At 52.5% G+C, this 26,103-nt stretch overlaps 1 protein-coding gene across 1 annotated transcript in view; it reads right to left on the bottom strand.

Annotated features, from left to right (window-relative positions):
• Window positions 1-284: 284 nt before the first annotated feature.
• SHROOM3 (shroom family member 3) overlaps window positions 285-26,103 on the bottom strand; it is a gene marked incomplete at its 5' end in the record, with an annotated part of 112,588 nt that continues 86,769 nt past the window's right edge. Inside the window, 8 exons of the mRNA XM_082051663.1 lie at window positions 285-1,241; window positions 1,859-2,131; window positions 5,117-5,267; window positions 5,970-6,488; window positions 7,505-8,401; window positions 10,789-10,865; window positions 12,942-16,122; window positions 18,496-18,627. Of these exons, the coding sequence (XP_081907789.1) occupies window positions 885-1,241; window positions 1,859-2,131; window positions 5,117-5,267; window positions 5,970-6,488; window positions 7,505-8,401; window positions 10,789-10,865; window positions 12,942-16,122; window positions 18,496-18,627 (5,587 nt within the window). The 3' untranslated portion in view covers window positions 285-884. The remainder of the gene's footprint in view (window positions 1,242-1,858; window positions 2,132-5,116; window positions 5,268-5,969; window positions 6,489-7,504; window positions 8,402-10,788; window positions 10,866-12,941; window positions 16,123-18,495; window positions 18,628-26,103) is intronic.

The following is a 26,103-nucleotide window of genomic DNA, read 5'->3' as shown; positions in this document are numbered from 1 at the left end:
TCACGTCTCACGGGAACACGTTCCGGCTGCAGCAGTAACACAGATGGTGAGTTGGATTATTTAAAACCGACCCCCCTGTGAGTCCAGACCTGAGCTCGTTACTTCACGCTGACTTGGACTTCCCTGAGGCAGCTTCTCACAGGAGCATCTTTACACTCCAGAAGCAGTGGATCACAAGATCCAGAAGAGGAAAAACTGCGTTTTCCTGGTTAAAAATCCTTCCCAAGGCCACTTAATGGTGCATGTGTTCAAATGGGTTGAAACTTCTTCTGGTAGCCCTTTATTATATTAAAAAACAAGAACAACAACATCAACAAAAGCACAAAGAGATGTTCCAAGCTACTGCATGACTATCTTTGGGGTTCTCTCTTTTTGTTAAGGTTTGCACAAAATACAAATTAAATGTCTTTTCTACATACAGAACAAAGTAAAATCAAGTACCTGATTAGAGTATGTACAAAACTTACACATTTCGTCTTTTCTTTAAAAAATATAGATACCAATAATGTTCGGTAGAATGGGTTGGTTTTATTTTTAAGGCTTCATTCTTTTAGATCCTTCATTATTTAATGTGGTGCCAGGTAGGCAGAAAAGGGAGGGAAGAGAAGAGGTCATGTGTTTTATTACAGGTCATGTGTTTATTTCTCGTGAGACTCTTCCTCGTCTCTGGCAGGAGGAGACTTGTGTCCACATTGATTTAAGTTTCCAGGAAGCAAAGGTGTAAGGAAAGGAAAATAAAACATTTATTATTGCTACTTTTTTTTTTCCTTCATTAAAATCTCGTTTTCAACCTGTTCATTGTCATTGCAGAGAACCACCTGCCCAGGACTTGGGTGAAACAGACTGGAGCGCGAGGACATGACCCAGGGTCCACCCGGGGACGGTCAGAGCGCGGAGGCGGCGGGAGCCGTTTTACCCCCGGCCCCGGCGGAGGTAGCAAGTGCTGCAGCCAGGGCAGCCGCTGCTGTCGCGTCCCTGGGCGTGAAGTCCGTGGGGAGGCTTTCCACCAGGCACTTGAGCTGCTCCTGACCCAGTTTGATTTTATCGTCCAGCTCTCGCTGCTCTATGAGGAGCGCGGACTTCATCTTGACAAAGTGCTGGTAATCCTGGAGCTGTTCCTCGGAGAAGTAGTTGCCCAGGATCTCCAAGACCACGCGTTCTCGACGGTCGAGGTTTTCCTTGAGCTCCCGGGCGTCCTCGTGCTGGCCAGCCAGCAGTTTCCTCTTCTCGTTCAGCGAACTCTGCACACACCAGAGAGAGTGCTTCAGTATCACCAGCACCCAGCTCACCGCCCCCTTCTCGTCCCCCTGGCGCCACGTCTGCCACCTCTGGGGAGCCGGGACGGCTTCTAAGCTCCCGAAAACACTCAAAAGCCCAGGGGAGGAGGATGAGCTCCCAGTGTGAATCCCACTGAGTCAGACTCTTGAATGTTCTAGTCAATGTGGAGAAGAAGGTGCTCCAAGGAAGTCTGTAAAACCTCCTTGAAAGCAACAACTACCAGAAAAATCCGGCTTTGTCTCCTACTGCCACCCAAAAAATGTTAACGTGTGGCTTTAAGCGAGGCAAAAGGTGGTGGGTTGTTCCACAACAGCCTGCGCCCCAGCCACCGGTCACGGACGTGCTGTCCCAAACACTGCCATACTGTTTCGTGACAAAAGCCGCAGGATCTGAGACATTTATACAAATTGGGACCAAGACTGCCAGGGACAGAGCTGTGTTTACTGCTGCTTATACATAAGCACTAAAGCACCTGCCTCCCTACAAGCTTTTGGAGGGCTTTGCTTATGTCAGTTCCTGTGACTGCTGCTGTCCCACGCCCTGAAAACGGCCACGATGCTACAGCTGCAGAGATACGTACCCGCTCTTCACTGTTGGCATTTTCCCCCAGACTGCTCAAAACATTCTCTACCCGGGCCAGGCGTCCTGAGAGGGAGAGCAAGAGGTTCACCACCTTATCCAAATCGCCAATGAACATCTTGTATTTGTCAAACTCGTTAGGTTTGCACAGCTGGCTGATCAGCAGCTCCACCTCCTCTCCGAGAGCATTATTCATCTTAATGTCTGCAAGCAGGCCCTCCTTGGCTTCCTTCAGGATTTCCAGCTTGTGGGTCAAGCTCCCGATGAGCTCAGCCTGTCGGAAGGGAAGCACATTGCCACATGGGTCATTGCCACCACCACCCTGGTCATACGCGTGAGGACAGCAAGAGGATATGGCTGCAGTTCCTGAGGAGCAGGGTCAACGGCTGACAAAGAGGACGTTAAAGAGGAAACAGCGAAAACTCCGAAATTCCACATCTAGGTGATAATCTGAGTACCCGATCAGATTACACGAAGATAAATTTGTTCTACCACCAACAAACATTTTTAGAAGAGACATCTGATTTGGTGTACCGTATTCTGATACCAGGAGGGGGTTGCTCTGAGTTGGTCCTTCTCCCCTGGGTGGCCTAGCAGAGCCAGGCTCCAAAGGCTGGTTTGGCAGGCGGGAAGTCGAGAGCAGCGTTCGGCCAGACACCGCTAGATGGTACACACGCTTCGTGTGCGTCCTCGGGAGCGCACGGTCTGCGGCTGCACCACCGTCCGCCGGCAGCTTCCTCGTACACGCAACGGCTGAATAACATGTGAGTAAGAGTCTCTTCAAACAAACGTCAGCTACCAGGCTTACAGGGGAAGGACGGCTAAATCATGCCGTTTGTTAGCAAGGCAGCTCAGGGGAAGAGGAGAGCAAAAGTGCTGCTAAATCCCACCTGCTGGGATAAGGGACAACCAAAACTCTACTTGGATTCTCCCTTCGGTAGGACAGGGAGCATCCAGGGACACGAACCAACACTTGCCCTTCCCTGTGCCTATGACGCTAATGCCGAGGTCCTCACCAGTTGATTGCTAGACTAAATCCTGAGGAGCAAGCGAAGGATCCATTTTCAATGATTACAATGCTGTGGGCTGGACACAAGGTCTGGCATCAACCCCAGCAGGTTTCCAGGAGGGCTGAGCTGCCTGGAGGCTGTTCCTCCCCACCCCGGGAGCCCTGCTCAAGGTGCAGACCTGCCCTCCACCCGCAGCAGGAGCCACGGGAAGGCCCAGAGTGCCGTACCTTTGTTCTGAAGGCATGGGAGCCGGACAGCTGCGAAATACGTGCATTGTGTTCATTAATCAGTGACTCTCCTGCGATCCCAAATGCCAAGCAATATAGCTCCTTTGCATACTTACAATGGAAATGAGCTTGTTTTATCCAAATGACCTCTCAGAGTAGCTGCCTTCTCAGAGAATTCCTACGCAAATGTTATTCCACACAGACCATGAACAAATACACCGGCAGATCTTGCTGTCTGGGCCTAATCACTCCCATCTATTTCTGTTTTTCCATGCAAATGTAACCTTTGAGGCCTGGGCCTTGTCCTCCACGGCAGGCTCACGTCTGCTTGCAAGCCTGTCAGATGCTTGCAGCACATCCAGCGACTCCTTGGAGCAGCACCCTTGTCTTGTTTAATCACCCCTACCTTTCACATCGCTATAACCAGGCACCCCAAGAATCAATCGAGTGCTACAGATACGGCTGTGATTACCTTTGAAGCTGAGTGCTCTATGGCTTGGGACGGATAATTAAAGCAGCAGACGAAGGCGTTAGCCAAATGCTTTTGACTAGCAACACATGCATGATCTACCTGTGTAGATTTGCTACCCAGAAGCAGTGTAGGACCACAGAAAGAAGAGGTGGCAGGCACGGCCAGTGTCTCCAGTCCATTCCATCAGGGTGTGACCGTTCTCTAAAGACCCAATGCGGTCTCACCTGTACCTCAAATGCCACACAAAATAGAGCTAATCCACTATTCACCAGGTGTGTTACAGAGCATTTTGATGCAGGTCCTGGTCTGGCTGCCGTGGTGTCAAAGCCTGGCAGGGAACAGATTTTGCTTAGCAGATAGAAGGTGAGAGCAGAGAGAAGTAAGGCAATACGGAACAGAGAGGTGAGCTCTCCAAGGCAGCGCTGCAGGATAAACTGCATCTTCCCATCCGCCACGCGGCCTCGCAGCCTCTCTCTGCTCTTGGGACACCTGGCACGGGGATGAGGACCCAGAGATGTGGACGTGTGCTAGAGACACAGGAGTTCCCTGCACTTTGACAGAGGCTCAGTTTGGGAGCCTTTCTTTAAACCTATGACTGATTTCAGTGCAGGAAGAATTAAACATTCACAGCATATGGCATTTGCACAAATATTTGTGTCCTTCAGGTTGTTTAAACTCTGCTGTCGTACAGACAGCATGAAATGTAGGCTGTGCTACTCTGTCCAGTGCAATGTAGGATGTTTTAAATTTGCAGGCAGGCAGAGCTGCTTTTGCCATTAAGGCAGCAGGTCTGTAAATGGAGGCACAGACACGCACGTACCTGCCTGCGGCTCCTGGGGATTTGTGAGCTTCGCAACATGTCTGTAATGAGCAGGTAACCCATGTGAGACAACCACAGGGGCAAATTAGAAGGCCCTGCAAAAGCCCTGGAAGACAGAGCACCCAAGCCTACAGCAAGGACTGCAGGGGCCATTCCTCAGTGAAATGTAGCTGCAAAACGAGAGGACAATGTGTCCTCCTCCCCACGCAAGTCATCACACAGAGGCTGTGCTGACTGAAGCCGAGGCGCGCATGGCTTTCAGCAGGCCCGTGAAACAATCATGTGTAGGGAAAAAGAGTAACTGTGTTCCTCTGGAGTCCAGCAGCGGGTAAAATTGCTAAGTTTGCTCTGCCCAGGAGGAAAATCCTCGAGTGAAACCACATGCTGAGACAGTGTGATCACTGCCTGGACTCTGTTTCTAAACCCGAGCTGCCCTTGCTCAAGTCGCTTTGCCTCTCGCCTGTGTTTTCCTGCTAGGGGCCAGGGACTGTCTCTAACAACGCACACTCAGGATTTAGCACAGGCCAGCTGCAGGGCCGCAAGGTTTATCCTCAAATTTGCAGTAAGTACTCAGGTTAGTCCTCGTCATTCCATTGGGGTCACCCTAATGAAGCTTCGCAAGTGGCTTAAACGCACCCAGGCCCTACGCAAATAGAAAACCACTTTACTTTAGGGCTTATTAAATATTTCAGGAATGTAGCCAGCAAATGGTGGTATGTGCTGAGTTTACCTTCTTCTCATTGATGTCCAGCAACTCCTCTTCCTCACCTATTTCTTCTGGCAAGTCCTTGATTTTATTCAGCAGTTCCGCTTTGGGTGCCGAAACACTGTAATAAGCAGGACAGGTGACCAGGGTTACAGGAGTTTCCTTTTCTTCTTTCCTACACCACAACGAAGAAAAAAAAGAGTTCAGTCTGAGTTGAGCCTGTGTTACCCTCCCAGTGCCATTAACCGCAGAGGAAGCGGCGGGTTCCTGCCATCAGAGGGTGCCCGTCAGCTGTGCTCCCTCTGCAGAACAGGGACGACTCCACGCAGGATCAGGGCCTTGCACAGCTCAGCCTGCCGTGATGCACCAAACTGACGTCTCTGTGGTTCTCCAGCTGTCACTTGGAGCCTCTACCCCAGAGCAACCACGCTGCAGGACTTGGGCCGACCTTTGCATCCCCCTATAAATAGGTGCCCCCGTCCCTCCTTCCAAAATTTGGCCTCTCATTATCTTTCTGCCTGACACCGTTTGAGTCTTGATTTTACTCTGATATCTCTGTGCTTTGGACTGAATTGCTTCAGATTACAAAGGTTAAGATAGCAAAATCAAATAACATCTCTGGAGATGGTTCATTTCCTGCCCTGTTACCAGGCTCAGCATCTTTTCCTCCACAGCCCAGAGAGGTGAGCTCAGAAAAGCCGAGCTCACGAGAGGGCGTTCAGAGGGGCCCTGCCGGCCCCCACGCCTGGGAACCGGGAAACTCCCCTGTGCCAGAATCCACCTCGGCACATGCGCAGAAATTCAGCGCAGGCCTGTCCTCAAAAGCGAGCAAGCAGCGAGTCTGCCGCACCACACAACCCAAACAAGCACTGCTTACGTGTCTTCTGTGGTTACTGTCCTGTCAGCTTTCTTCTGTGTCATCTTCCTTTTCATGTTGTTCTCCTTCAGCAAGCTCGTTCCACTGGGGAAAAGCCCTTCCATTAAGTCCATGGTTGTCTTCATTTTGGAATCTGGATCCAGGATATCGGCCAGAGACTTGTCTTTATGGATGATCTCTTTTGCTAGAGCCTCTGACTTAATATCCTCCGGGGTCTTTGTCTTTGCCGTGGCTGGAGGTGCCGCGCTGGGTGTCCCGGTGTCCAGGCTGCTGGTTCCGGACTCCCCGGTGGTGACCGCTGGCTCGCTGCGGCTGCCTTCAGGTGGAGCTGTGAGCTCTCCATCAGAGCTCCGAGCACCTTCAGAAGCAGCAGGTAACTGGGGATGCTTATCCCCAGCAGACGGAGAGCTAGTCCGCTTGGACGCAGGTGGTGAGAGGGGCCGACTATTCTCACCGATACTGGTGCCCAGCTCTGTTACCTCCCGCTCGGCCAGGGCTTTGGGAAAGCTTTGGAAGCTGCTACGGAGAGAAAAATTCTGTGAGATGAAGATAAACTTACCAGACAAGACTGCTGTGAACACATGAAGGCCTAACAGTTATGTTTGTCTCTTAATTCACATTTCAACACACTATGAAGCTACTGGCACCAGTGTTCCATCCCCTCAACGTGGACACTGCTCTTCTTGTCACTGCAACACAGAAAGGACTAGAAAGGGACAAGCCAGCTTGTTCTCTGCTCGCGGGCTGGGGACATTGAGTCTCACCACTTGGGAGCATACCCTGAGCAGTCTGTATCATTTGTCCTTTTCACGCTGGAAAAGCCCCTCGCTATCGCAGCCCGGCCACATTCTTCCCTGACAGAGACGAGAGCAGCTCGGGGAGCACAGGAAGCTGTGCCGAGTGAAACCAGCCGGGCACCCGGCCCAAAGTCCCGTCCTTCAGAGAAATATGTGTTACTGTGACATATTTCTGTTGTCACTTCTTAGCAGATGGTCACTGTTTCATAACAGCCTTATTTTGTGCCAGGTCTAAATGTATTCTGGGAAACTCTTAACTGTTTAGAAAAACCGTCATGGATTCTCAGAGTTCTCTCTCAAAACCAGTAACTGGAAGGGGTCAGCAGCCATTTTAACTCTTCATGCTGGAGCGAGTAAGAAGCAACCCCACTGAAACCCATTTGGTAACTGCAGACAGAACTAGACCAGGACAGTTTCCCACCCTCACCCGCTTTGCCGTGCTGGCGAAGCACCTGTCAGTGCATCTGCCGATGGGCCGCGAAGCTTTCCGTCTTCTTGCTCTGCGCCCTGCCTTGCCCACATCATTTGACGAGGCTCTTGGCAGCCAGCAAAGCCCCGAGGCAGCGCGTCTGTCTGTCTGTCCCTCTCCCCCCATGGCATGTGCACTGAGCTCGCAGCTGTGGGTGGGTCACGGCGGCATGCAGAACCACGGAGGTCAGTGCCATTTGTCTGGAGCCCCGCATATCTTACTGTATATGGCCTTAGAGCGCCCGAGACGCCGGGTTACGGCCCCCTTACCTTGCTGTGGCCTCCTGTATGAGCCTGGCGGATTTGTCTCCAGCTGCCCCGCTCTCCTGCAGCGCCGCCGGTGCGGGAAGAGGTGGGAATTCCTCCTCGCCATTTGCAGAAGGGCAAGAGCTCAGCTCAGGAGGAGGCCGGGATGGCAGCGGGGGTGAGAAGGACGGAGCGGGCTGGGAAGGCATGACAAACACCTCGTCATCGTCATCGTCCTGCAGCAACGCCGGCGGCGTGAGCTGCAGGGCCGATTCCGAGATGCGGAGATGGGTTGTCCCCTGGGGAGAAGGAGTGTCTGCGTCAGAAGAAGTGCTGCTGTGTGTCGGCAGGGACTGCCACCTCTGGGAGAACCTCAGCCCAGCTGCTGGAGGAGGCGCCACAGCCCTGGAGGAGCTGTTGTCTTTCATCAAGTGAGCCCACACCACTTTGGGTGGCAGGGATCTGTGAAGCGGCCCCGCTTTCCTTCTCCACATCATTTCTTCCGTGGGAGTCTCAGGGAACCTATCCTGGACAGCATCGAAAGACTGTGCTTGAATATTGCCGCTGCCCTCGGGAGGACCAGCATCTCGTTTGGCATGGTGCTGTCTCGGACCTGCAGTCTGGAAGTCTGAAGGAGTCTGGGTGGGAGTATTCAGGGAGGACTGGCTAGATCCAGAAGGAATAAGGTTGAGGAACAAGGGTTTAAAGCCTTGCTTTTGCTCAGGATAGTGACTCCTTGCCTCTGTTGGGGATGGGACAAATGCAGAAGTCCTGCTATCTGGCCTGGAAAGTTCTGAGAGCTTGTGGTTCTCGGTCAGTGTGGCAGGCCCGGTGGCAACGTCGCTGCTGCGGTGAGGATGAGGGTAATAACTTGTGAATGCCATTTTTTCTGAATGGCTTCTTTCTTTCTTGGTGGTAGACCTGAAAACCAAGAGACAGACCATGATAAGATTAGCAATTAATCAACAAACACCTTCTTAATGAGAAAATTACACAACCATATCGGAGGACTGGGTCAGTGCCTGCTGATCCAAGTGAGGTCCAGTCATGCTTTGAAACTGGTACTAAAATCCAGTCTAGTGATGCTGGGGACACAGAGCCATGTCCATTCCCACTCAGCGTCTCCCGTCGCTCTGGCCACGTGCAAGATCACACAACACACACGCACACACAAGCATCACCACCATCACCCCAGAGAAACAAGCTTAGGAAAACCTAAGTGCCTCAGGAAAACCTAAGTTCCTTTCAGCCTTAGTTTGGATTTTGTTTGTAACAGATGAGGTTACTAGTGACTGCTGTAAGGAAGACTACTTGACCTTATCTGCCATCAAGCTCCACTCTCAATTGCTGATCATTTTAAGAATTTCAGCTTTATGGGCCAAAAATTCCCATTACATTATCTGCTCCTTTTGGAAAGCTGCCATTAAATGATTCAACTGTCTCTGAGAACTGAGGCCAAAACATGCAGTATTTTGACTGCAGAGAAAAAGGGAAAAAAAGCTCTTACAACCTTGGGAATCCTGTTGTTAAAAAAGCTCCACTCAGACAGGTGTTAGAACAGTCCCAGCCAAGACACTTGAGCTGCAGATGGCTGGTCAGGCTGCAAGGTCAGCAGATTAAATGACTCCTTCCAGATCTTTGCAGAGGTTCTCCTGTGAGTCTGAGGAACACCTCTGGGTGAGGATCCTGCTCAGAACACAGAGCCAAACCTACTTGCCTATATGGCTATCTAGCTGGAAAACAAAATGAACAACAGTAACAGTGCCAGCAGATTCAAGAGATGGCCTAGAAACATGAGGCCATACCATAAATAAAATACAATAAAGCTCTACTGCCAATATATCTTCTGTTCTCGAGATGCATTGTTCAAATAATCTAACACTGCCAAGCTGTGATATTTGAGACTTGGGCCCCAAATTTGCTCCCAGATGTAGTGCTACAAATTAAGAGTAACTCTGCCAAAGACATGGGTCGTTCTGGCTTTATTATGGTGTGACGGAGAAGAGGATTTGGCAGTTTTTGCCTGGGGTGGGGAGCTTCCCAGACAGACTGCTCTCGGTATTGTCTGGGCTTCCTGGACAGTAGCAATGTGTATTTTTTTTCAGATGCTCAGCGTTTGTCACCAACGCCAGATGATGATTCTCTAAGTGAAAGATCTCTCCTACTGCGGAAGCCATGGTGGATTCTAGAGCATTCTTTGTGCAGCGAGGCATGAAAATGAGACACCTACATTTCGTGCCGCAATAAACTTGTTTTCTGTCTGGGCGTTCAATCCTGTTACTTGGAAAATCCGTTGTTTAAAAAAAAAAAACAGCAGCAAGTAGTTATTGAGAAGAATGATGAGAAGTAGGGAGGCAAGATGAACTAAACCAGCTGTGCTGTTCTCGGGGAAAAAAAATGGAAGAAGTTATTCTAAATCAAAGTAAAAGTGTGTGTTTTAAATAACTGTGAAGGGACGTGCCTGAAGGCAGCCGGAGCCCCTCCAAACCAGCGTTTATGTCCTGAGGGGCAAGAGCGGCCAGGCAGGCGGGAGGAGGCTCCAGCTGGCCTGGGATGGGACTGGACTCGGCTGCGTGCTGAGGGCGCTGCGGGCAGCGGCACCTCCCGCTGACAAACACGGCTCCTCTGGGAGTGAGTCCTTCAGGCCCTCTTCTGGCTTCTACTGCAATGGGAGCGAGCTGTTTGGGTACTCAGAGCTTAGGGCAAGCGTCTATTTATTATTTAAATGTAAATACAGCAAGATCAACTTCAGTTCTACTTAACTGCAAAACAACCCACTGCTAAGCGGATTGTTACATAAGTCCTAATATGATGAGTTTTATTATTACATTTTTCTATTTTTAAAAACATTTCTCTGGCTCCTGGGGCTGAGCAAGACATCCTGCCTGCACGCAGGAAAGCAGCCGAAACGCAAAGCCCCCCGTTCAGCAAGGTAACCCATGAAAATGGATACTGGCTTTCGGGGAGGCAGCACCCTGGGGAAAGCCAGAGCGGGACATCAAGGCATTTTTTCCTTTAGAATCCTTCAGTGGAGACAGCAGGAAGGTACCTAAATGGAAACTGGCTGCAGAAATATGCTCTGAGATGACACGAGGAGGAATTGATAGTGAATTCATGTCTACAGTGGAACAAAAAAGCTCACAGCAACTTACTCCTCCTGCCTCTGCTGGGCACAGCACACCCAGAACTGTGTGCACGCAGATGTTTCCCCTAGTTTGTCACAATCCAGACACCACACGACAACTGCTGCTGGCAGCAGGACAATAGCTGACCCTGCGGGGACAAAGGGGACGTTAACATACACCTACCTGGCTCCTGCGCTGACCACATAGAAAGGATCTCTCCCCATGGGGCCAAATTCGCTGTTTTCCCTTCTCAGCAGGTCCTGGAGCACAAAGAAAGTGTTAACAGCAAGCAAAAAGCAAACCAAAGTAACAAAACATTGATGCTGCCTAGTAAGAAAGTACAGCATTTGCCATATACAGATGGGAGGCGAACTCTGGCATGGTGTCCTGCCTGCCAGCACCCTGTTCCTGCCCAAAACCCTGCTCACCGCTGTCAGTGGGACCGGCTGCTCATCCCCTGTGTTTTCCAGGCAAGCAAGAAGCCGAGGCGCCTCTGACACAGCCCTAACCAGGACGCTAAAGAGTGAATAACCTGGGCCAGCCCGGTGCCAAACCAGCACTCACATGCGGCACAGATGCTGAACGAACAAAGCCACAGTGCTGAAAACCATCACAAAGTCTGTCACTTGGTTCTTTTGAAAGCCAAAGCGCAGGAACTACCTCTTCTTTAGGCATTTATGTCATCTAAAACCAGAGAAATTCTGCAGCTGAAATACCTTTGTGAATCTGCCTCTGTGTGCCCCAGAGGTCCCACCACGGGACACCAGGCTATTATGAGACATGAAAGCCAACGCTAAGCCTGCTTTTCAAGAGCTGGTATTTTCCCCCGTGCGATCTTTTAGCGCGGAGCATTTCAGCGCCCCCTCCCCACACCCTCAGCAGTCGCTGCTCTGGTCAGCGTGGCCGCGGAGGAGGGTGAGCGCAGATCCTGATTTAGGAGACATGCAGCCTGAGAGACTGAAAAAGCAGAGGGAAGGAGGCTGAGAATGTGTTCTGGAGACTGAGAGCTAATAATTCCACACGGCTATCAATTGCCTTATATCTTTAAACAAATTCCTACAGTGATACTGCAATGTGATTTATATGCAGCCTGACAGGAACATTATACACTGTACGCAAGGCCCTGGAAAACATAGAGCGAGGCGGAGAAGTCGGCTGCTGCACTGGAAATACACATTTCCCACAAAAAATCTGAAAAGGGTAAAACAAAAGAAAACAACAAAACCCCCACCTTGTTGCTTTGGCTTTGTCCCCCACTTCTGTAACTGTGGATTTGTATTGGAGACAGTTCAGAAACGCCTAATTAAGAGAGCGCTTATACATATACTTTCCTTTCAAACAGACACTTACAGATTGGCGTATATGTTTGCAGTCCAACACGCCTTCCTGAGTTAGGATGCAAGAACAGCTTTTTCACAAGTGCCTTGCTGCCTCTGGGACTAAATCCTCACTGCAGCAGCAGATACAACAGATAACAGCGAGGGCTGCTCTGGGCGCTCCTGGGCCTGAGCGGCTGTCCACCCGCCCCGACCAGCGCCCAACGGGCAGGAGCTCGGGCTGAAAACGTGGCAACAAGGGGGAATAAAGACCTCAAGAACTACCCTGTATGTGCCCTGCCCGAGGGAGGGGTTGGGCTAAAACTGAACTAGGGCTGTGTGTTGTCCAGCCTGCCACTGAAAAGTACATTTTAGTGATTTTTCCTTTTCCAGATGCTTGTTTTTGTTCTGCCCTGACTGTTCCAGGAGGCAGAGAAAAGCCGCAGCTTGGCCTTCACCCGAACTCCTTAAGGACTGTCCTCCTACTAAACACAAGTGTGACAAAATCGCACAGATGAGCCTGATGCCCAGAGCCTCCTTTACATTACGTGACCCCGTATCACTTTGCTGCACCCAGATACTCTGTTCTTGGGCCAGTAGCAAGTGCAGGAGTAGGAGGAGTTGTGTTTGATCTCAGCCGCCCAGTAAATACGCGAGACTGTCCAAACGCTCAGGCTATTTGGAGCGAGGAGCCTGTCCACACGCTCTGGTTGTTTCCTCGCTCTCTCCGTGCTGAATGGAGCCTGGTGTGGAAATGGGGATGGGGCAGCAGACCCACCGCTGCTGTAAATCCGTGCAGCTCAACCAGCTGCAGTCACCTAAGCAGGTCTGAGCAGTTTCAGATAGCAGTTGTTGTTTAAGAAGTCAATAACTGGTCTCTATCTCAGCATGCAATTATAATAACTTCTCTCTAACCAGCGCAGTAATTGACTGAACATCACCCTGCTCTCTGACATCCCCTCTCTTTTGCTGGTTCAGAGGGCACCACTTGATTGAACGTACAATCCAGTTTGCACATACCTGGTGTTCCTTATCCGCCGTGGGAGACGATCTGGAACGTACATGCACAGGGACTTTCTGATTGTCGTACCTATCGAGCAAGTCTTCCACAGACATGGATTTCCCAGATTTCCTGGTGCTCGGGCGTCTTTCAAAGCCCTGCTCCTGCTTCCCGCAGCGCAGCTGGCCCTGCGTGCCCAGCAGCTCTGTCTGTGTGCCTTTGCTGAGCTCCGCTTTGGCTCTGGAATCCCGGCACCTGTCCGTTTTCAGGCGGCTTGTGACCGAGCTGTCCTTCCGCCCTTTCTTCTTCTCATCTCCGCTCACATCGAAGCAGCCCAGCAGTCCGGGAGGAAGGGTGGAAGATATCCGCCCCGTCCTGCACACCTGCTCTAGGGACTCCCTCCGGCGGTACAGGTGCTGGTCCTGCAGGGAATTCATGCTGGAGGCGGAGGAAAGGCTCTGGCTGTCTGGCCCTCCTGCCTGTAGGTAGGAGCTGTGGGAGCGCTCCCTCAGCAGCCCCACGTCCTGCGAGGACGGCCGTCTCCCCGTTTTGCGCTGCATGTAGTCAGCAAGGGCGCTCTGCTGGAGCTGCTTGAGCTCCGGCTTGGAGATGCTTGCTGTGGAGGAAGTTTTGCCATCCCTTTCAAAGATCTTACGCCGGTCAGCCACCGTATTCTCTGGGAAGACAAAATGGAGCCCTTTCTTCTGGAAGGAGAAAGGCGACTGGTCCCCGTCAGCGATGCCCACCTCATTCATCTTCTCCGGCTCTGAGTACGACCGCTTCTTCTGCTCCGCCGTCAGCCGCCTTCGGCCCCCGATGCGCAAGATGTGCTGCGCCTTGGCATAGTCCATGGCGGAGAGGCTGCTTTCTGTCGGCGTGACGCTGTGCCTCTCCTTCGGGGTGTGCGGCGATGCAGCCGTGCTCCTCATGCCCACGTGGGCCGAGGCAGGCCTCTGCGCGGTCCTCCTGGGTGTGCTCCCGAACGGGGGGCTGATACGGCGGAACGAAGTGGCCCTCAGCACCCTGGACTGAGCGTCTTTGATGCTGTTCCTGTAGGCCCTGTTGAACGGTGTGTCCAGCTGTGAGCCGTGGGCATCCTGGATGTTGTCCTTCCAGAGGACCTCCTTCTCCGGCTCCTCTCCCAGCTGGAACGTGCTTTTACTCCTCGGCAGCTGGGCCGTCCTTACTTGCACCTCGCTTTCAGGACACAGGCTGTAGCATTCGCTGGCTCTCGCCTGCTTCGCCGAAGCCACCATCTGCAGCTCCACGGGGCGCCAGTCGAGCTCTTCAAGCTTCCCGTTCCTGATGGAGGGGCTGGAGAGCCTGCCTGGCTCAGCGGGCAGCTGGCCAGGCTCCTGGAGCTTGCCCCGCGTGTCCTCCAGGCTGTTGAGAGAGGCCCTGGCGCCCGAGGGCTGGCTCGCCCTGCTCGGCCCGTAGTGCTGGCCGAAGCTGGGCACGCCAGCGCTGGGGGGCCGCTGAGTGCTCTGCTCTCGCTGCTCAAACTTGCTGACCTTCTCCAGCACCGAGCAGCGGGGCTTGCTGGGGTCTGGTTTGCCATAGGGAAAGCTTTGGGTGCTGCTAGAACTGAGCCGGCTCCTCCCAAAATCGGAGGTCTTTGGGTGCTGCGGCGAAGGGGGCTCTTCGCACTTGGGCTCAGCAGCATGGAATGGGGCCGTGCTCACGCCCTCCTCTTCCTGACTCCCAAAGGCCTGTGTGTTCATGTCACTCCACTGTCTGGGCCCCTGTCCCCTGTGATCCTTCTCCTCTTTGCAGCTGCTGTTCAAGAAGGACAGTCTGGTGTTGCAGTAGCCCTCACCTGGCTGCATCTCTCTTAGCTCGGAGCTGCTTTGCCTCCTGGAACTCTCTGGGATGTTCTGCAAGGAGGAGAAGCCATACTGCTTGGCCGTGCTGTGACCCCACTGGTGATGAGCAGCAGCGTCTCTCTCGTTTATCTGTGCATTACCATTTCTGTCCTCCTGGGATTCGGCCATCCAGTCCTCTTTGGGCTGGTAATGGGTTATTCTCTCACCAGCATCCCTCAGCTGTGGAGCTTGAAAGCTGTGTTTGGGTAACAGCTCCTCCTTTCTCGATGTGGTCAGGCAGACTTCTGGGCCAGCTGAGCTAGAAGGTTTTTGCTGGAGAAGTTTTGCTGCAGCATCGTGCTTTTTCTCAGCAGCTGGGGACTGGTAGAAGACAGCTGATCTGTTTGTAGTGCTTTGGTTTCCATTCTCATCAAAGCCCAAGGTGCTGCTGGCTACAGCCTTTGAGACTGGAATGGGTGGCGAGTACCCGCTTTCTTTGGCCAGAGCTGGATAAAGCGTCCCGTTATTGCTTGCCGAAGGCTGGGGCACCTGGGCGTAGTGCGGCTCTGGGGAAGGTACCGGGTAGACCCCAGTAGGCAGCAGGGGCTGCCCTGGCTGGGAGTAGCTCTGCTTGGGCTTCACGGTGGGGCTGCTCTCCGGGCTCTTCTCCACCACGGTGTGCAGAAGCCCTTCTGCAAAGGGGCTCTTCAGCCCCTGGGAGAGAGTGCTGACAAGCGGAGGCCACGTCCCTTTCGGCTGGCTTCGACTGGGCTTGCTCAGGTCAAGGCCAGCGCAGGAGCTGGGCCTCTCGTGGTGCCTGATGGCCGCGTAGCTGTCGCTGCGGGCGGGAGGCAAAGGGGGCCCCCTGGGGGGCTGGTTCTGGCCGTCCGAGGAGCCCTGGGCTGGCTGTGCCCAGGAGGGAGCTGCGCTGTGCCGGCTGAAGCCGTGGTGCATGCCGCGGCCGCGACCGTCCAGCGGGGCACGGGCCTCGCAGCTCGGGAGCAAGGCGGAGGACTTCACCTCGTACTCCTCGGAGATCCCTCGCTGGGCGTTGTAGACCGTCCTGACGTACCTGATGTCGGCTTGCCGCATCCCCTCCTGCGGGCCGCCGCGGGAGTGCACGCTGTCCGTGGAGCAGGAGTGCTCCTTGCCCAGCGGAGGAGCGGGATACTCGGGGATGCTGGAGTTGGTGGAGAAGGAGCTGTAGGCAGAGTCTCTCTTGCTGTGGAGGTGGGAGAGCTGGTCGATGCTGTTGGTGGATTTGGCCGGGGACAGGTGACAAGGGTAGTAGGCAGGGGAGGAGTGGTCCAAGCTCTCCATGCTGCCCCGGGAGCTGTACTGGTCGGGACTTCTCCTCAGATAGCCATGCTCGTAGCCAGAGAGATCGCTGGTTGAAGAGCTGAGGAAGAGCGAGAGCAGAGTAAAAACCCACTGTCAGCAGAGGAGACGCACAACAACTTATAAGTGAGCTCAGAAGCAAGATGTTTAGTTTTGAGAAGTGCAGACGAAACCCCATATTTGGGCCGTACTCCATCCCCTGTTTGCAGTCATCCCAGTTCACCAAGAGGAACTACTTGACATTGCAACACATGGCTCTTATTTACCACAGAAGGGTGGGAGGGAAATGCAGACAGAAAGACAGCGCATCTCTGGAGCCAGGGAGGATCAACCCCACCCATCAGACCTATCCAAGGCACTTGGAAAGCTGAATGAGCGCCGCCACCACCGAGGAGGAGGAGGAGGAGGAGGAGAGCACGAGAGGCGTTCTGCGGGGAATCTAATCTCTTTCTTTTTTTCCCATTTCATTTCTTTTTATGGAGATGAAGGCTATGCCCTGGCAGGCTTCCTGGAAATTCAGCTGTCCCAGGGATAGTTTGTCTGCTGTGAGAAAACTAAACTGACACGACAGAGAAGTGATGCGCGTTTGTGCGTGGAGGCAAGTGGGGGCGCAGCAACAGCAACAGGCTGAGGACGCCCCAGGAAGGCGTCACCGCCACCCAGCAGGTGCACATGCGCCTGGAAAGGTCCTCAGCACGGCTACTGGAAGAGGACTCGTGGCCTCCAGAGATGTGTTGGTGAAGAAGGATATTCAGAGGTCCTTCTATCAGCTGGAAGAGAGCTCCCTGTGCAGGCCACAGTTCCCTTTACATCTCACATGGGGATATCAAAAATGTATCTGCAGTTTGCCCTTGCTAGTTTATCCTCCCAGATTTGAGCAAATACCCTTGGACTGGCTTGAGGATTTCACTTTCCTTCCTTCTGTTCCCAGCTCCCCTCCCTTAGACAGAGCTTTCTCTAGTCCCTCGCAGCTACATTTGCAGACCTGGCAGAGGGAAAGAGAAAGGAAAGAAAGGAAAGGAAAAGAAAGGGAGAGGGAGAAGGAGAGGGAACTTTGGCATGGGGAAAGGCAAAACTCAATTTCTGCGTGCTTTGCTTCATTGGGATAAGACCCAAACCTGCTCCGCGCAGCGGGGGATGCGCAGCAGGCCTGGGAATTGAGGAGCCAGCAAATGCATTTGGTAACAGCCCCTCGCTAACAAGTGTCTGCTGAAGAGCCTAACGCTTGCTCCAGATCATACCCCAGCGCAGTCACTTCCACGCTGCTGGACTGACACCCCGAGCCCAACGGACAGCGGGGAGAGGGCTGCCAGGGACAAGCAAAGGCAGAAGGAATCCTGCCTGCAAGGGGAAACAGCAGCATGTCCGCAGAGACACGCAGAGGAACACAGACACAGGCAGAAAACCATCTGGCAAAACTCAGAATAAGGCCGGTCTCCTCCCTGAAGTGCAGCACTCTCTTTTAGTTTAACAAAAGTGACCTCCCTGGCAATGCCCGGCCCTGGCCAGCTGGCCACTAGATGTTCCCCGTGCTCCCCCTCGGGCACCCGGCAGACACGGCCACTGCCAAAGGCTGTGCCAGAGCTGGCTGGGGAGCAAACCCGCGAATGTGCTGCAGCACCATCTGTGCTGAAGAATCTAACGTACTTTTTTTTTCGGCCACTCCCTTACTTTTGTTACTGCCCTGTTTTATTTTCCCTCCCCCCTGCCAAGGCTCGGTCTCACCTGTACAAGAAATGGCGCTTAAATCCCAGTGGCTACAGGGAGAGTTTGCTGCTCGGGAAACGCTTCTGCCTTTCCAGGGAAAACCCTCCATGGGCAGAACTTAAACTCGTCCCCCTGAAGATGAGCCAGGGCTTATCACCAAGTGCATTTTGGGGCCGCTCAGGGGAGCTGAGGGGTATCGGGATCTGCAGAAAGCTCCCTGGCCCGACAGTGGGCTCCCATCTTGGCAGCAAGAGGGATTTTTCAGGCAATTCATTGCCAAGCTGTTAATCACCTCACAGAGCACTCTAAGGAGGAGAACAAGGCCACTTTATCTGGGTACCCAAACACGAACCAAAGCCTCCCTCTCTCCTGTCCCACCCCTGGCTGTGTGTAAACCTGTCCAGCTCTATGGAGGCAACCGGTAACATTTTTCTACCACATCTTTTATCCCCTTCCTTCACTCCTGTGCTCTAGATTTAAACCCCAATCTTGTAAGTGGTGCCATCACGACACATCCTTGGGCTGACACAGAGCCTCCCCAAAGCCAGCGTGACACTACAAACAAGGAAGGACACAGGACTGGGGGACTAGTTGAGAAGCACGCGAGTTTTGGAGGTTGATTTCTGCACCCGCGGGAGAAACGTAAACCCAGGGCAAATGCTGCTAAACCAAAACCGCTTTACGCCTCTGGCTACGCAGCGCAGGACCGGAGCCGTGCAGCGCTTACCTGGAGTGGTAGGACTGATGCCAAGGGGCGCCAAGCGTACCCTGAGATATTTGCATCATGCTGGGATCGGGCTGGTTCTCCGCAAGTTTGACTGAATGCCAGGAGTGAGGTCGGCCTGGAGTTTCACTCCGCCTGCATGAAAGCAGAAGGATTTTGCACATCAGCAACAGCCCGGCTCTTTCAGGGAAGACGAACGTGAAGTAACACCAACAGCCACATTTAAAATCGCTCACGGTCACTTCTGCTTCACTATATTTTTGTCTTTTCCACATGAATCAAGCAGGAACCACGTGCCGTTCCTGATATTCAGACAACCCGCTCCCCATCGTGTCTGCAGGGCAACAGGCGTGGGCAGACAAGGGGTCACCGCCATCGGGGGCTTCCCCTCCTCCTCCCAGCCAGCAGCTTTGCCCCTGGGCCACGCACAGGCAGCACTTTCCCGGCTGGCGGCCGCAGGGATTGCGACGGATGCTAAAGGGCCCCTTTGCTCCAAAGGTTCCCTCCGCTCTCAAGCGACGGCTGGCAAAGTCATCTAAAGAATCAAATACCGCGAGGGGGTGGGAGCCCTCTCGGTGCTGTTTTGATCTCTCCTCAAGTGCTGCTAAAAACGCAGGAAGGGAGGTGAGGAGCAAGCGCCAGCTGTCCCCGCAGCGCCTGAGCGGGCGCCGCTCGGCTGGCCCGCCGAGGAAAGCCAACGGCAGCTCTCGGGAGGGAAACAACACCAACAGCCTTATTTAAAGCACATAATGGTGCAATGGAAAGTCAAAGCAGGGGATTAGCGATCAGGTCCCTGAGCATGCCGCACAGACTCTCCTTCGCCTTGGCCTTAATCCTCTCCCTGCTTCCCACAGGGAATCTCTCCCCCTGCTCTAGTGCTCGTCTCCGCAGTTTCTAACTCCTCCTGCGACAATGAGGGGCAGCACCGCTCCTGTACAACACCGAAGATCCACGTGAGACAGCCTGCAGGACAACCTCGACCACCTAGAAAGCATAAATTCAAGAAGAGGACGTGACACATCTCTAAAGTCTTTGTCTCACTGAAAATTCCACAGCACAGCATGTCCTGAATAAAGCAGTAAACAGATTAAAACACCCTCCTGTCGATGTCAACCAGACACCTAAAGAGGACTCTCCCAGTACTGCCCGAGACTGTGCAAAGATATAGGAAGGCGTACAAACTAAAAAACAATAGGGTCAAATCCTTCAGTGGCACAAGTTAACATGGGCACCAGCTGATGTTCTACAACACAGAAAAGCATTGGCAGAAAGTCAGAGGTAGAACCATTTCACCAGCAGGTTTTCCACGGGGGTTTCATCAGCAAAGGTCATTCACTCATCAGCCAGGAGAAAAAAGAAAAGGGCACATTTCTCCTGTTAACGCTTGTTGTGACAGGGTTGTCTCAAGGAGAGCTGAGCGGAGGGCGAGCTGACCCAGCGGCGTTTCGGCACTGCGCGTGTAGGCGTGTGTAGAACAGAGCGCCTTGGGTACGACCCTCGCCCAGGGAGCCCGGGTGCTGCTGATGGGAAGCTCACAAACTGTTCATTGGGAATAACCCGCATCCTCGCCTCTTCCATTGCAGACACTGAAGGACTGCCTTTGTACCTTCGAGTAGGCCGGTCCCCCAGCATTATCGTTTTGCTTGGGAAAGCACACTGAATGACCACAAGCAAAGCACATTATCCCTTGATTTGCTCAGTAAAAAGCTGCAAGGGAGCTGCGCAGCCAATCTTTCGAGCCACGGGTATTTTAAACCCTTTTGGTTGTTATCCTTGTAATAATACCACACGTGGACAGCGAAGCTGTGAATTTCAGTCAGAAGACACGCCGTCCCAGCTCAGCGCGGGATAACCTTGCATTGTTTCCACACCTGCCTGACCCTGCAAACGTGGATTAAGGGTAACCGAATCCTGGGCGAGCTTAAGGCAGGAGAGGAAGCGCGGGGTGCACACGATGGGCAGCTCGTGTTGCAGGTGAGCTGCGAGGAGGCGGCGGGACGGACGGACGGGGGTCTGCGCACACACGCACCCAAAGGCAGAGAACAGAGGGCTGGATCCTGTCCCCGCTGAATCAACCAAAGCACTGTCCCCGGGACGGAGCTCAGGGGTGTAAAGAAAGGCACAGCGGCGCTGTCTGTGCCTGCCTGTGGGCGTTGGGGAACGCCGACGAGTCCCTCGCTCCAGCCTTCGGGAACACCTGAAAATAGCACCTTGCTTCACACTGCTTCCTTCAGCTTAGCTTATGGTTATTATTGCTCAATTAGGGAGGACTGGAACTGGAGTGTAATGTGACAGTGAGCACCACGGTGGCTACAGGAGAACAGCTATCTCCTATTTCAGATCTGGGGGGAGCTGAACACGGTTAATCCGCCAATTTTGCAACAGCTTTTGGTTACGCTTGCTTTACTGCAGAGCACAAGAAGCAATACAAACTAGTGCAAGACCAAACTCTTTTGGCAAGTAGGGCAGAACTGCTTTCGTAAGGCCCGAAACGTCAGATCCTGATTCACCCAGACAAACAGGCTGAGGGATAAAACTTGCAAAAGAAGCAGCTAATTCCTGACTTAAGACAAATAAATCATCGTATCTTTAACTGGCACAAATTTGGTGTAGCTCAGTCATTTTCTACAAAACCAGGAGCAACAGCCGACACTGTTCCAGGAGGTCATCGGATTTCAAAAACCAGAACTGTAATATAATATTAATATAATAATAACAATGTAATATAATAATGATAATAATGATGATAATAATAGTAATCATTATCATCATCATCATCAAAACCACCTCATCCCCTTATCCTTTATACTAGTTCCTCAAGGGCTGCACCTGTACCATACTTGCAAAAACTTTTGGACAACCTTATTACTAAAAACTTCTCCAGTTCAGGTAACGGAGAAAGCGATCCCTCTGTTCTAAGTGCCAAGGCTGGAAAAGCGGCTCCCGGTTCCTCCGGACACCTCCAGCGATCAGATAGCTTGGGCACCCAGGTCGGGCTGGCACCACAACAAACGCCTTGGAGTGGGGACACCCGAAGTCAGCGGAGCCTGGTGCAGCGCTGGCGTCTAAACGGGATCCGTGGCAGTTGTAACACAGATCACGCACCAGATACTGCCACATTCACACTGTAAACTGGAAAACTGTTACCTGGGTGCTCCTTGTTTCTGCACTAACCGCGGCATTTTCCGACAGTCTCCTCTAACGCAGTCTGGCAACAAAGGCTTGATGCAGTCTGGGCTGCAAAGACCATACTGACATTTCTAATTTACCATTAATAGCTCTGTAGCTCTTATTAGGAGCTACAGTTCTTCTCTGTAATCTCTCTAGATTATTTTTATGCTTTGTATGCAAAACAATAATGGAACTTTATATAAAGATACCTTGGCATTAACTCTACAAATGCGTTGCCTTCTGAAGAACAGCCTTCTCAAGCTTTCTTCACAGTATGACCAAACGGTCACTTATCTTCTTCCCGAGGTTACAAACTAAAACCGCACAGAACAATGCACTCAAGCTAATTGCTGTTCTCTACGTACTGTTCCCTACGATGCCAGAGTACACACACAGCCTGAGCGCTTTGCAATTCAAATGTACTCTGGACCAGCGTCCTCCGAGAGCACACAGATATATCTGTATAAAAAGGCGTTATCTTTAAGCAAAACAAACAACACAGTATCTTCAAATTGCCATTGTAAATTTTTCTACATTTGCGTGCAAAAGTTTCCCTTGTCCTAGATTTCCAAGTGGAGCAGTTTTAGAGGAAGAAAAAATAAGACAAGAACAGCAGGTGGATGACTGTCATCATGGCCAATTTATGGGACTGGTTTCTAGAGGATGAGAGGCGGGAAGGAAGCAGCTCCCTCCCTCGTGTGCTGCAGCTGCTGTTTCGCAGAGCAGGACCCTGGGCACAGCTGGCACAGCTGGCACAGCTGGCACAGCTGGCACAGCTGGGCAGGTCCTTGCTGTGCGGTCAGACACGGCGTCAGAGGCTCCGAGGAAGCTGCTGGAGCGGGAGAGAAGGATTTCACAAAGAAAGCACCTTCTCTTAGGAAACACAGACTGAATTTTATCCTTGCAGACCATAACGGGACATAACTTGGCCTTTTAGAAAGCTAACGAGCGAAAGCCAGGAGGACGATGCTGCAGCTGACCAGTTAGCAACTTGGAGTCCTCAGTGGCCCGATCAACCGATGTATTTCTACCGCAGCACACCCGGAGAGCTCGTGGGGAGTTAAGTGTTCATCCGCCTCATGTCTGGCCAACGCATCCTCTCAGACGGCTGAACAGAGACCGTTAGTGAACTCCTCTACCACCTACCTTGTGCTCGTTTTTCCCTGGCCCAGCAAGCCTCAAAACCCTCCCCAGCAAAGAAGCAGAGACTGCCGAAGGGAGCAAAACCTTTAAGAAAAGCATCTCTCCCCAAGGAGCAGAATCCATTGCGGATTCAGGCAGGAGCAGTCACCACGTTCTCCATGATGCCCTGGGATGGCCTTGACCAGCTGCTGGTGTTAATGTGTCCAGTAAAGAAGGGAAGAATGGAGAAGAGCCCCGAGGCCCAGAGGGTCACTCTGCCATCACAGACACTGCGATCCCTGCGAACGTGCCCCAGCCGTGCGGCCCCGGTGGCCGTGTGGGACGGGTCCAGCTGGGGAGGCGGGAAGGGACAGGGACCCTGAGTGAGGACCCGTCTCCTGTAGAAGTGTGTGCCCTCCCAGGGCGCCCGCAGCCCCGCACAAATACGAGGCATAAATGAGGGGCCGAGTCTTCACCGGTGCAGACCTGTCGCTGACACAGTCCCATCTAAAAGCAGCATCGGCGTAACAGGGGTACGTTCTACAGATGTCCTGTCGCATTGCTGCAGCCCCTGTGCCGAGCTGCTAAGCAGGAGATGAAGGAAAAACTAAAGCACTCAGAAGCCTATTAAGACTTCGACCGAGCGAGGCCACAATCTACTCAAAGCAACGTCGTTCTTAATTAAGGTTCAGTCATGGTTCTAAAAATAAGCATAACAGACGAGGCCAATTAAAAAGAAGCCGGACCATAATGGTGTCAGCTCGATGTGTCTGTCACGGAATCTTTTGAGGCTCACAGAGCGCTTCTGGTGAATTCTGGGAAGGAGAGGATCTGCAGTGAGCTTTATCCCTTCACAACGTGGACTACGAACAAGGAGGACTGCTTAGAAAGAACTGAGGTATAAGGAATGATATTCCATGTCATGGATCTTGGGCAACAATGTCTCCTCACCTATAAAGGAACAAGTCACACCCCCACCTCTCTTTACGCTCAGATGAAAACTTTCCTTAAGTGAAAACACCACGGAAAAAAGCCCTCGGTTCAGAATGCTTCGATCAAATGTGTGAATATGCTCGGATCAGGACTTTCTTTTCCACAATATGTACCTCTTCACAACTTCTAGAGCACAACTGCCCTCCCAGGCAATGCCTTCGGAGTATCTCACAGCTCTAACAGCCACGGTCTTCAACCAACAGAGAGAAAAAGCCTTTAGAAAAATATCCCAGGCAGGCTCAGGGCTCCACCCAGCAGGTCTGGCCTCGTCTCCCTCGGGCCCCTTCCTCAGTGCGCGGGCAGGTGTCGTGTTGTTGTTTCCAGCTGATGTCAGACGCTGTTTGTTGTTCCTCTTTGATGAGCATCACTTGGATGGCTGGGTTGCCGCACAACAGGCTGTAGGTGCCTCATCGGAACTGGGAGCCTGGTACCAAGCTCCCTGACGTCTCTCTGGGTGAGGAGGCAGAGGATCAGAGGCTTCTGCTCAGGTTTCCTACCATTACCATCACCAGCTCTTGGCAAAAAAGCCCCCACCACAGCACTGTGAAGAAAGGCCCTGGGTGAAATAAGGGGTCACAACCACATGCGTGGATGTACACATGGATTTTTTATACAGTTCTCAGCTCCACATGCAGGAAACCACCTCTCCCTCTTCTTCTCTCCCTGGCACCAAAATCAGGCAGAGAGGAATGGTGAGGAAAGATTATTGTGTGGACGGGAAGGCCCACGGGCACAGCCGGGGGCACTGCTGGGATACACCAAAGCGTCCAGCGCTGCAGCAAAGTCGCCAGAGTTTGCAGGAGACCAGAGATGGTGTTTCTTTAAAGAAACGCTCTTTGCCCTGGGCTGCAGCAGGACGTGCTGGGACCGCTCAGAGCTGATGGCAGCTGTGAGGAACAGCCGCTCCTTGGCTGAACTCAGGAACAGTCAAACATTGTAATTAATGATTACTGGCCTTGCGCGTCACACCTCTGTGTTATCACATTTCTTCAGTAACCCCCAGGCTGCTTATCCAAGAAAGAGGCATTTATCCCTTTTCCAGCAAGGGGAGCAAAGGCCCGCAGAGGCGAAGCGGCTCAGCTGAGGCCACCCAGCGCGCCCGCCGCGGAGCTGAGAGCGGCCCTCGGTGCCCTTCGCGCCCGTCTGACGGGCCACTTCACACCGCGCTCTGCCCACACACAGAGAGGGTCCCACCGACATCCCTGACACTGACCAGACAACCGGCTTCAACAGCAACAGCGGGGCTTTGGTTATTAGTGTGAGAGGTGACGTATACAAGCTTCATTCTTGTTGATTACCGGATTCGAGGACTTTGTCCCACTGGGATCTCCCGACAGCTTTCTTTTTTAAAGAAAGCATTACCAAGCAACATGATAAGTATGATTTAAATTGCAAAATAAAGAGTATTTCAGCACTCTATGTTGAGAAAGTACTTGCTGCCGGGATAGCCTGTGTGTGCTGTTCACACAGGACTGCCGCTCGGAAACGTGAGAGCCAAGGCAGCCTCCGGCCTGGCCCTTACTGCCTTGAATGAGGAGCTGGATTAAAGACGCTCTGCGACTTTCCTCTTCTTGCTATGATCTGACTCACTGGAAAAGAGGAAGAAAGAACAGGCCTGGAAAAGAGACAGCCGACCAACTGAGGAGGTTCTTTGTTTCAGCCTCTGTCTTTAGAAAGGACCCTGTTACATCCTGTCTTCTCCAAGCCCTCGCGTCACCTCCCAGAGCACAGGTAGAGCCTGCGGTGACTTACGCTGCCTGCGGCGCTGCAGAAGTCACAGAGCCGCATTGATTTATCTGTATTGATGAGTTGGCCCAATGGGCTTAATTCAAATCATTTTTCCTCATTCTTCCCCAGTCAGTAAATTATTTAAAAAGACAGAAAAACAAGCATAGTTCAGATTCTTTCACACTCTGATATCAAACACACAGCAACTTGCAACAGGAGAGACTTAGGAACAATGGCAGGAATGTGTTTTCCCAGTCTCGGCGCTCAGGAGGGACTGGCAGCGGACTCGTTGCCCCGTGAGCCTGATTACCCAAACGCAACGTGGACAATGAGTCACGGCAGGTAACCAAGGGGATGAGCAGGGCGTTGCAGGCGGTAGCTGGCTTCTCCTCCCACTCACAGGGCTGCAAACCACAGGCAACGCTAGTACACTCAACACCAGAGTGCTACAGTAGAAATGATACACAGGAGAGAAGAAGAAGGTCCTTCAGGTGTGCGTGCCGGCTATATGTCCGTGAGTACACACTGTTGTGTGTGGGGCTCACAAACACACGGATTTCTGAGGTACTGCAAGAAAAAACATGGGTACAAGGTTCC

This window comes from Streptopelia decaocto (genome assembly GCF_964273445.1).
Source record: "Streptopelia decaocto genome assembly, chromosome: 4".
NCBI classification, from domain to species: Eukaryota; Metazoa; Chordata; class Aves; order Columbiformes; family Columbidae; genus Streptopelia; species Streptopelia decaocto.
This window is presented reverse-complemented; position numbering and strand designations above follow the sequence as displayed.